The 11,271-nt window shown below is 36.0% G+C and overlaps 1 protein-coding gene across 8 annotated transcripts; it reads right to left on the bottom strand.

The window, feature by feature from the left end:
- Positions 1-296: 296 nt before the first annotated feature.
- Positions 297-8,071, bottom strand: atf7ip2 (activating transcription factor 7 interacting protein 2). 8 transcript variants are annotated; one of them, XM_058771717.1, is made up of 12 exons: positions 7,836-8,071; positions 7,121-7,200; positions 6,093-6,224; positions 5,837-5,923; positions 5,622-5,701; positions 2,558-2,610; positions 2,401-2,465; positions 2,174-2,213; positions 2,034-2,080; positions 1,884-1,947; positions 1,701-1,759; positions 297-1,613 (listed from the first exon to the last, which is right to left on the bottom strand). In XM_058771717.1, exons 2-12 carry the CDS (start codon positions 7,196-7,198, stop codon positions 1,212-1,214), a joined length of 1,107 nt encoding a protein of 368 aa, XP_058627700.1. In that variant the 5' UTR covers positions 7,199-7,200; positions 7,836-8,071; the 3' UTR covers positions 297-1,211. The 8 variants fall into 8 exon arrangements, with proteins under 8 accessions (XP_058627700.1, XP_058627701.1, XP_058627694.1 ...); XM_058771718.1 differs by lacking the exon at positions 7,836-8,071 and adding an exon at positions 7,649-7,796; XM_058771711.1 differs by lacking the exon at positions 7,836-8,071 and adding an exon at positions 7,285-7,612 and having other exon boundaries at positions 2,558-2,607.
- Between the last annotated feature and the right edge of the window lie 3,200 nt (positions 8,072-11,271).

Raw genomic sequence — 11,271 nt, 5'->3', positions numbered from 1 at the left:
AGAAATAAACATTTGAAATATATCAGTCTGTGTGTAATGAATGAATATAATATACAAGTTTCAGTTTCTGAATGGAATTAGTGAAATAAATCAACTTTTTGATTTTATTCTAATTACATGACCAGCACCTGTATATATAAATACAAACACATACAGTATATATTTTGAAAATATTTACATGTGTCTGTTAATATTCATATAATATATAACTATTTAATATAAGCATTTTTCTTAAATGCATACATGCATGTGTGTGTATTTATATACACGTAATAAATATACACAGTACACGCACACTATGTAAACAAAAACTTTTATTTTGGACACGATAAATCATTTGACAACACTAAAATTTACCTTTATGCCCACTTCATTTACAGGTTACTGGTGCAATCTTGATTTATGTTTATGTAAACAACTGTGTGAATAATTATAAAAAAAAAAAAAAAAAATTTTGGTGTGCTTTCAGATGCATCTAATGTCACAATTGTTACAAATCTTGCTTCATCTGTGAAATGAAAAAGAGATATTAATAAGCAACTTCTATCTTTTATGTCAGAAAAATGAACTGAACTGAATTCAGAACTTCATAAATATAAAATAAATGAGTCGGAAGTCAACATTTTTGAGGATGACTGATATAGTGTTATTTCTCCATTTGAGTGGAGTGTAATTTCTGCAGCAGCATGAAGTAGTACCCTCAACTGGAGTCGTTACAGGAAACAAATGTTGTCTCTGAAATGTTTTCTGCTGCTTACATTAGACGTTCACAATCACTGTCTATTATGGCTAGTGATTGCTTTGTTGACTCATACCACTGAAGACTTCATATTATGAAGACCAGAGACAAATTAAATCAGTTTGTAACTTTATAACCAATAAAAACAATACAAGACAGCAGCTTCTTTCTTAATACTTTTGTGTTAGTGAGATTCATGGAAGTGGAATGATTTTCTGGGCTCTCTGGTACTAAAAAAAAAAAAAAAAAAAAAACCATTTTTCTTCAGAGAAAGGAAAACAACTAGAAATACAAAAATGGAGGGAAAAAAACAGCAGCTTTAACTTTATTTGTACCCAACTTAACATCTTTTAAGAAATTCAAATCTTAAAAAAATTAAATACTCTAAATTACAGTAGAAAGAGTCACATTCATACTCCTTCAAACCTTATATGAACAAAAGTTTCAACACACTGGAGAAATGTTGCCAAAATCATATTTGTCCTGATGCAACAGTGCGTATGTCACTGTATGGCCCATAACGGCCAAATATATCCTTCCCCACAACGATAAAGCACAGTCGTTTATCTCCTTTGCAGTCTGACACCTTGCAGGCCATAGGAAGAGGCATAGCTTTGATCTCTCCAAGGCACTTCCATCCTGAAAAAGTGCTGTTTTTGTGTTCATGGGAAACGTAAATGTAGTAGCAATCCATCTCTGCTACATGGGGATCTTTCCGATCCACGTTCCACGCGATGCCTAGTTCTTGTGCGCTTCCAATCCGAGCTAGTTTCACCACTGGCTTCTGGGGCAAGTTATAAGAGGCAGCTACAACCGGAAGCTCTTTAGGAAACGGGGTGTCTGGGAACGGATGGAGTTTTGAGTGCCAGTCCTCCTATTAAGGAAAGGTAGAAACCAACATGTCATGGCTGTTTTGATATAAACTTATCGATATAGTAGCACATACAAAACATTAGCATACCTCTTCCAACTGAACTGAAGAACTGACACGGTCCTCCTCCATAACACTTTCTTTTTCTTCTGTTCATTAAATAAAATGACAATTAAGTAAGACTTAAAAATTTTTTTATGTCTTGCATAAACCATAATTTTATAAAAAAAGAAAACGACAAAAACAAACTAGACAAATTCACTGGCATCATACCTTTAATAGCTATAGGTGGTGTGCTTGAGGGTTTTGATGGTTCCTGTCTTGAAGGTTCTGATTTCTGCAGGGCACAAATGCGCAAACAAAAAAGTCTGAAAATGCACATCTAGAGATGAGAGAAACCGGAGTGAGAGAATGATGGCGTACCTGATCTGATGGTTGGGTAACCAGGCTTTCTTCATTCAGTCTGGCCGCTGAACCAGAACAAACACAAAACACATCATGCGCACCATACAGTCTATACAACAGCGCATTGTTTATAACAATTTTTATTCAAGATCAAATACCTCTGTCTTCTGTAAGGTCAACAACCTGATTCTTAGGCCGCTGAAATGAAGAGAACATTTTTTTCGCTTTGAAGTAGATATATGAACAATGGTAATCTATAGTCCCCAGCACAGTCCGATCATGTTAATCACACAAGCCACATATTAGAAAGCTACAAAAATACAAATACTCAAAGAATAAACAAAAGCCACGTAATGATTGATAATGAGAAGGCATCAAAAGAAACCTTTACCAAACTCTGCCAGAACCCTTTCTTTGGTCTTTTCAGTGTGGTCATCTCACAATCATTGTCTGTTAGTGCAAAAACAATCTTTTTAATACGTCACAGTATAAACATTTGACATTGCTGAGGTTAGAATAAATAATGAAAATAGCGACAAGACCTGCTGATGACACTGAAGCATTGTCACTGAAACACCCTCCATTGACTGATCTTCTGGTTTAAAAAAAAATTAATAAATAAAATTCAGAATTCTGCACTCCAAGACGACATTTAAATTAAATATTAAAAACAATGAAATCAAATCATTTTCAGGGGTGCAAACTCGTCAGGGGTGAAAAAGGTGACAAACCAAAAAAAAAAAAAAAAAAACACGCTACAGGTGACTCGAAGATACGACTATTTCAAGGATACAACGGCGAATTTCGCCGAAAGGCGATCAAATTGTAAATGCTCACTTCAAATTAATCTTTAAAAACACAAATTTAATAGCACCGTTTAAAAAATAAAATAATATATATATATATATATATATATATACACACACACATATATAATTTTAATTAGTTACATATACACACACACAGTGGGGCAAAAAAGTATTTAGTCAGCCACCAATTGTGCAAGTTCTCCCACTTAAAAAGATGAGAGAGGCCTGTAATTTTCATCATAGGTATACCTCAACTATGAGAGACAAAATGAGAAAAAAAAAAAATCCAGAAAATCACATTGTAGGATTTTTAAAGAATTAATTGGCAAATTCCTCTGTAAAATAAGTATTTGGTCACCTACAAACAAGCAAGATTTCTGGCTCTCACAGACCTGTAACTCTGTCTTCCACTCGTGACCTGTATTAATGGCATCTGTTTGAACTCGTTATCAGTATAAAAGACACCTGTCCACAACCTCAAACAGTCCAACTCCAAACTCCACCATGGCCAAGACCAAAGAGCTGTCAAAGGACACCAGAAACAAAATTGTAGACCTGCACCAGGCTGGGAAGACTGAATGTGCAATAGGTAAGCAGCTTGGTGTGAAGAAATCAACTGTGGGAGCAATTATTAGAAAATGGAAGACATACAAGACCACTGATAATCTCCCTCGAACTGGGGGTCCACGCAAGATCTCACCCCGTGGGGTCAAAATGATCACAAGAACTGTGAGCAAAAATCCCAGAACCACACGGGGGGACCTAGTGAATGACCTGCAGAGAGCTGAGACCAAAGTAACAAAGGCCTCAAATCCTGCAGCGCCAGACGTGTCCCCCTGCTTAAGCCAGTACATGTCCGGGCCCGTCTGAAGTTTGCTAGAGAGCATTTGGATGATCCAGAAGAGGATTGGGAGAATGTCATATGGTCAGATGAAACCAAAATAGAACTTTTTGGTAAAAACTCAACTTGTCGTGTTTGGAGGAGAAAGAATGCTGAGTTGCATCCAAAGAACACCATACCTACTGTGAAGCATGGGGGTGGAAACATCATGCTTTGGGGCTGTTTTTCTGCAAAGGGACCAGGACGACTGATCCGTGTAAACGAAAGAATGAATGGGGCCATGTAAGGTCCTGGAGTGGACTAGCCAGTCTCCAGATCTCAACCCCATCGAAAATCTTTGAAGGGAGTTGAAAGTCCGTGTTGCCCAGCGACAGCCCCAAAACATTACTGCTCTAGAGGAGATCAGTGTGTGAAAACCTTGTGAAGACTTACAGAAAACATTTGACCTCTGTCATTGCCAACAAAGGGTATATAACAAAGTATTGAGATGAAATTTTGTTATTGACCAAATACTTATTTTCCACCATAATTTGCAAATAAATTCTTTAAAAATCCTACAATGTGATTTTCTGGATTTTTTCTTCTCATTTTGTCTCTCATAGATGAGGTATACCTATGATGAAAATTACAGGCCTCTCTCATCTTTTTTAAGTGGGAGCACTTGCACAATTGGTGGCTGATTAAATACTTTTTTGCCCCACTGTGTGTGTAATATATATATATATATATTTTTTTATATTGGCTTAATGATATAGGTCATACATCATTTAAGAGGTCCTATTATGCCCCTTTTTACAAGACGTAATATAAATGTCAGGTGTCCCGAGAAAGTCAGCTTCACATCAACTGTCAAATGCACTCAGGGTTATGTCAAAAACTCACAAAGTTCACAAAAACACAGTCAGTTATGTCTATGAGCATAAACAGCCGCACATGTATCAGTATATTAGATCTGTACACCACTAACACAAATCAACCAGGCCACACTCCCTCTTATCTTCTGATGTATGCCCTGGGTGGGAATTATTTAAATGAGGGATATTGTGACGTATAAATTACGTATAATAAAAGTGTTTGAGGGAGTTCAGAAAAAGTGCTTATTGATGTAGAGAATAACTCCCTTTGGAGTGGACTTTGCAGATCTTTTTAATGCAAATCAACATTACACACTAGTCAAGAAAGAAAAAAATCATAACGGGACTCTGTTAATATTTCTGCATCTCTAGCAGATCAATCCAACAGAGCAATGTTTGGGCTCATTTTATTATTAAAAATTCAAAATCTCTGTTATTTTCACATTTAAATCACTATAAGGCAATGCTCTTGTATTAAGAATTTTTCACAATTTGGGGACAGAAAAACCAAGTCCATCACATTTGAGTTCTTACAGTGAATTGTGATTGCGGTAATTCAACAGTTAAGCAGATGGCTAGGATAACAAGTAGCTGTAATCATTGGTTTGAATGAGTATGCTTTGTTGGCCTTGGAACACAAACATTAAGCAGCAATGAACGCCTCTTCAGTGAACCACACTAGTTTATAAGGCTACAACAGCCACACATGAAAATGAAGAAATGCCACTTGGCATACAGCACCTCAGGGAAAGAAAAGAAATGGAAAGGTGCCAAGACTGCAGCCTTGAATAATTACTGAATTAAAAACAACCCACTGAGAAGAGAAAGGACCACAGGGGACCCCTGAGATGATTTAACTTTGATCATTCTATTAGAATATCTTCTGATTAAACAGTAAATGGAATATTTTAGTGATCGTCATTCAAACAGCAGGCTCACTGCTTCTGCATCATTTTCAAGTTGAAAGGCATCAGTCTGCAGCATTAAAGCATATACAGATCCACAGCTAAATTAACACCGAAAGCCCCTTCTAAAGGCAACATTTTACTTTATTGGTGCCAGTGATGTATTATGAATGAAGTTCGTTATGTGTCTAAAATACCTGAATATATTGGTTATTGGTTCAGCTGGAGAGATGCATCGCTGGGGCTGCACAGGAGGAGGACTTACAGAAGGAGGAGACTGTTAAAAAGATTGAAAAACACAACAGTGATGAGTTACATATAATTACAATAATAGAAGTCAGCTTCATGAATGTCTTAGTGTTATCATTATCAAACCTTAGTTATACAAATAAATCTCATCATCTGCTCATACCTGATTCTGAGAAATCCCTAAGGACCTGAACTTTCTGATATATGCAAATACTGCATCTCCCCTTCGTTTTATTTTCCTTACATGAGCCTGCAACCAAAAAAATAAAAAATAAATAAAAATTATTGATTTAACACAGAAAATGTGTATGGTGGTTATAATATACTGGCCCTGCAGGGCACTACAGTAATATGGATTAGTATACTAAATATATTTATTTATATTAGTATATTAAAGTCCACAGAAATGGGAAACTTACTTCCAGTTTCTTGATTTTGGCATCGTATCTGGGTTCACCATTCACCTCGCCGATTCTCTCCATCAGATTCTTCATTTTGGAATCAGACTGCTCGACTGCGGTCACAACCTTCTCGGAAATTAGCTTTTCAATCTATCAACAAACAGGTTACGAATGGGGTGAGATCAATTAATACTCTAATTGTTTGCATGTTTCGTTTGGCTGCAAGGCCAATCACAATATAAACTGCACACACTTACACTGCAAACAATAAAAACAACAATGAACACGACTGCTTCAAAATTTGTGTTTTGGATATGGATGGGTTTAATTTGCTTTGTAGAACAAAACGTCAAAGTATTATCACACTCTAATTACCACAGGCTTTATTTTACTCATAAATTGAAAAACTCCATTGGAAAGTCTATGACTGTCTCTATGATTTCCGTAATATGTCTTTCCATACTGTGGAAGTCAATGGGGACCATTAACTGTTTGGTTACTAACATAACTCAAAATGTGTTTTTTAGTGTTATAAAGAAATAAATAAACTCATACAGGTTCAGAACAGCTTATGGGTGAGTAAATGACAGAATTTTCAATTTTGGGTGAATGAACCTGTATGAATTACTTTCTGTATAACATTTTTTTTAAAAATTCAATAACTCAATTTAAAAAGTAGCCATGTAATAAGTAGAATACTTATGTGCACATTTTGTGATGCTGTATTGAATTTGAAATATTTTTGTTTTCTGATTGTTTTGACAGTACTGATCTTAATTAAAATGAATGTCCATTCAATTGAGGGAAAACACTCCCTTTTTTTTTTAGAGAGTAAATACATATTTACATATTCAAGAGCTCATGATCTGAAAGAGAACGAGTTCAGAATTTTGCCAACCCTGGTGAAAAACTAAAAACAGTCTTTCCATTTCAAAAACAAGGTTACAAATACTTATCAAACCCTTTTATATTTCATTACTATTGTGGGAGAAAAACATACAAAGGACGTTACCGACAACAATAAAAAAACAACAAAAAAAACTTGCCTCAGATCGAGGGAGCTTATTCGCCTTCTGCCCAGCAAAGTGTAATGTTGCGGAGTCCTCATTTCTGGACCTTTTCATGCCTGAGAGGAGATGTAAAGCTCATTTAATTTCGAATGATCAGCAGTTACATTTCATTTTAATTAGTTAACGTTACATTTTAGCACCCTCAATGAAAACATGTGTACTTCGTTTCAGATTAAACGGCAACCAAGATTCAATCGTAGCCATAACACAGACAGCTGGCTCAAAGCGTGGCATCGAAGACGATCCTGGGCTTTTTATACATAAACACATCGACACTGAATGAAACAAAACCCCGGAAATGACGTGCAAGTATGGCAAAAACAAGCAAGTATGGCAACAAACAAGCTCTCTGGATGAAAAGCGTTACCGACGCTTCTAGCTGCACTAATGGTAAATGGCCTTTCCTCCGAAACGCTAGCTACACTCGACGACGCCGACAATCCAGAAGCAAATAACAATGTAAACAATGAAAAGTTTAAGCAAGGTACAATCCATATTGCTTACTAAATCAGTTCGCTTTACTAATTCAGCACGTTTTCTTTCACCATACAAGCATGCACAACGCGTTTGGAAAACCCACTGACTCTGGCGCTTGCCATACAACGAGCGTAACAAATTCCAAACGGAGCCCGCGAATTGTTTGCTTTGCGTCCTCCCAACAAAACGAAAGACATTTTTAAAAACAACCCACCTGGACTGCTTTCTTAAACAGAATGCCGAACGCGTCGTTTCTACCGGTCAGCTTAGTAGTGGGGATTTCCGTCTCTTTAAATAATATAAGTCCCGCCACAGAAGGTAGTGAGTAGCAATGCTCGCTTTGTGAATGAATGGTTCTCATGAGTCGAATCTTTTCAGTGAATTAGTTCATAAAACCGGTCTAAACGATTCGTTCACGAATGGGACTTGCGCTTGACAACTTCTGTGACGTATTTCCTGTGTTTGGCCCAAGTGTTCAAGTGAGGATTAATGCTGCCTTCACCCTATTTCCCATTTAGTTATGAAGTCGTGATTACGAGCTTGTCGTATTCAAGTGCTTTAATGTCGGAAAGAATAAAATGTAGCCTAGCATCCTATTGGTTGACAATCATATAAACATTCACCGCGCTACACATGCAGTTCGCTGACAATTCTGGAATTTCGGCCAAATGCATGCTTATTTCACTGCTTATAAAACATACAACATACTTAGCATGATCGCATATCTAGCTATAAATACACTACTTTAGCGACAAGACAAAGGGATGTAGTTGTTGTGAGAACAGCACTGACAGCAGCAATGGTTGTCACCTCCACCATGTTTAAAGTTTATGACTCGCCCAACTCGGGTATCAAATTTATTTCCGAGTTCCCCAGTAGTAAATACGATTTGAGAGGCCGTTCACGTCCAATTTCCGATTAGGAAACTCGTATTTACGATAATTCCGATAGCGCGTGAAGGCAGCTGAAGACCACAAGTGTGTGTCGAACTTTTCATTACCTGATGGGACACACTTATTATAGTGTTGTAAAAATGCAAGTGTTTACATAGTAAACAATTCTGAGAAAAAAAAAAAAAAGTCTGAATTGCGAGTTTTTATCTCTCAAATTGTGACTTTATCAATCGTAATTCTGACTTTACACAATTCTGAGTTAATTGTGTTTATCTCACAATTCTGACTATATAACTCGCAATTGCGAATTTATATCTCACAATTCTGTGAAAAAAGTAAGAATTGTGAGAGAAAAAGTCGCAACCTTTTTTTTTTTTTTTTTTATTCAGTGGCGGAAACGGGCTTCCATAGTAGGATAGCTTTATTTGTAAATAATTTAATTTAGCATTGTAATTTAAATGCAAATTACATTTAGTTTATAGAGTTACATCTTTCTGTCTGGTATGAGCATCTAAATTGCAGACTCAAGAACAAACTTTCCAGAATTGTATCCTTGGCAAATAAAATAATTGGCAGGCCTCAAAATCAATTAACACAACTTTATGTAGAAAGGACAAAGAAGAAGGCAAGAGTTATTCTTGCAGATGGCTCTCATCCTCTTTTCAGCCAGTTTGAGCTCTTGAAGTCAGGTAGACGTTATCGAGTTCCCCTAGCAAATAAAAATGTGTATAAGAGGTCCTTTATCCCCAATGCATTTAGAATCATTAATTCAGCAACTTTTTAATTAAGCAGTGTGTAAGGCTTGAATTGTATCCATTTTTTCTTTGTGTTGTGTGTGTAACATGACTAGTTATTGTTTTTGTTTTTTATTTGTATGTTGTTATTAATTTTGTTGTGTTGGTGAGCCAAAGACAATTTTCAATGGAACTTATTCATTCATTCTGAACATTGAATGTAGAGAGCATGAGAGCATGTGACCCTGGACCACAAAACCAGTTATAAGGGTAAATTTTGTGATATTTGGCCGAGATACAACTATTTGAAAATCTGGAATCTGAGGGTGCAAAAAAATCAAAATATTGAGAAAATCGCCTTTAAAGTTGTCCAAATGAAGTTCTTAGCAATGCATATTACTAATCAAAAATTAAGTTTTGATATATTTACAGTAGGAAATTTACAAAATATCTTCATGGAACATGATCTTTACTTAATGTCCTAATGAATTTTGGTATAAAAGAAAAATATAATTTTGACCCATACAATGTATTTTTGGCTATTGCTACAAATATACCCCAGCGATTTAAGACTGGTTTTGTGGTCCAGGTTCACATATGATGACCTGTCTTGACTGCAAAGAGTCAAAGTTTTTCACTGAGTCACTGAATATTTGAACCGGTTCTTTTAAACGAACTGTTCAAAATGAGAATAGAACCGCAGTGCCATTAATGTTTTTTATTTATTTATTTATTTATTTTTTATTATTATTCTTTCTAATGCTTGTATCTCTTTTTACTATTTGCTGCTTGTTTATTTTTAGGTTTTACTCAACTAGCATGGGTTTAGTGTAGTAGAGTAATGAAGGTCATCTCTTACTTTCCTCTAAATTGCTTAGCTGCTTGATTTTAATCTACATTAACTGTTCTTCTCAGTTTGGTCAGACACATAATTGCGTAAGCATATACAAAAACTCATAAAAACATTCCAATGAATATTGCCCCCTTAAAGATAAAGCGCCAGCCTGCGGTTGGAGATGTTTTTGCAGGTTCTTGAGTCTGTCCCATAGGGATTCTGTTAGCACGAACACATTTTACAGCCAGAGGGTTGCTCGGAAACATAATGAAACGTTTCCCCGTCTAAAAATACCCAATTTACCACGTCTTTGATTGAGATATAAAATATTATGGCACAGGTGCACCCAAGGGCCCTAGTGCAGGCATTAGTGTTTCCCACCAAACCTCCTGTTGCTATGCCACTGTGTGGGAGAGTGTAATATTTCTGTTTAATGATTCTAAAACTAAACTTTGTGTAATTGCATACACACATTATAGGCCTGATGTTAAAGGGATAGTTCACCCAAAAATGAAAATTCTGTCATTATTTACTCACCCTCATGTCATTCCAAATCTGAGCTTCTTTCTTCTGTTGAACACAAAAGAAGATACTTTGAAGAATGTTGGTAAACAAACTGTTGACAGTAGCCATAGGCATATGAAAAAGAAAAAAAAAATACTACAGTGGTGCCTGAAAGTTTGTGATCCCCTTAGAATCGTCTTTACACTCTAAAAATAAAGGTGCTTAAGCGGTTCTTCACAGCGATGCCATAGAAAAACAGTTCTTTAAAGAATCACCTCTTTCTTAACTTTTTTTATAATCTGAAGAACCTTTTTTTTGCCACAAAGAACCTTTTGTGAAACTGAAACGTTCTTCAGATGTTAAAGGTTCTTAATGGAACCATTTAGACAAAAAAGGTTCTTCTCTACGGCATCGTGAAGTACCTTATTTTATATGACCCAAAACATCATCAGATTTTCACACAAGTCTTTAAAATAGACAAAGAGAATCCAATCAAACAAATGAGACAAAAATAAAATACTCTGTCATTTATTAACTGAGAAGAATAATGATGTGTTACATTTCTGTAAGTGGCAAAAGTATGAATCTTTGCTTTCAGTATCTGGTGTGACCCAAGGTCTGGACTGGACTTTGACTCGGCCATGTCAATACATCTTCTTTAACCATTCTTTGGTAGAACGACTT

Source organism: Onychostoma macrolepis, chromosome 03 (genome assembly GCF_012432095.1).
Source record: "Onychostoma macrolepis isolate SWU-2019 chromosome 03, ASM1243209v1, whole genome shotgun sequence".
Lineage (NCBI taxonomy): Eukaryota > Metazoa > Chordata > Actinopteri > Cypriniformes > Cyprinidae > Onychostoma > Onychostoma macrolepis.
This window is presented reverse-complemented; position numbering and strand designations above follow the sequence as displayed.

Excerpts from the sequence above, each read along its gene's own strand:
- atf7ip2 (XM_058771710.1), bottom strand. The coding sequence starts at position 7,414 with ATGTGTTTATGTATAAAAAGCCCAGGATCGTCTTCGATGCCACGCTTT. Across the intron at positions 6,225-7,120 it reads ATAAGCTCCCTCGATCTGAG|ATTGAAAAGCTAATTTCCGA; the intron begins GCAAGTTTTTTT and ends GTTTGTTGATAG. Across the intron at positions 2,611-5,621 it reads CCAATAACCAATATATTCAG|AAGATCAGTCAATGGAGGGT; the intron begins GTATTTTAGACA and ends TTTTTAAACCAG.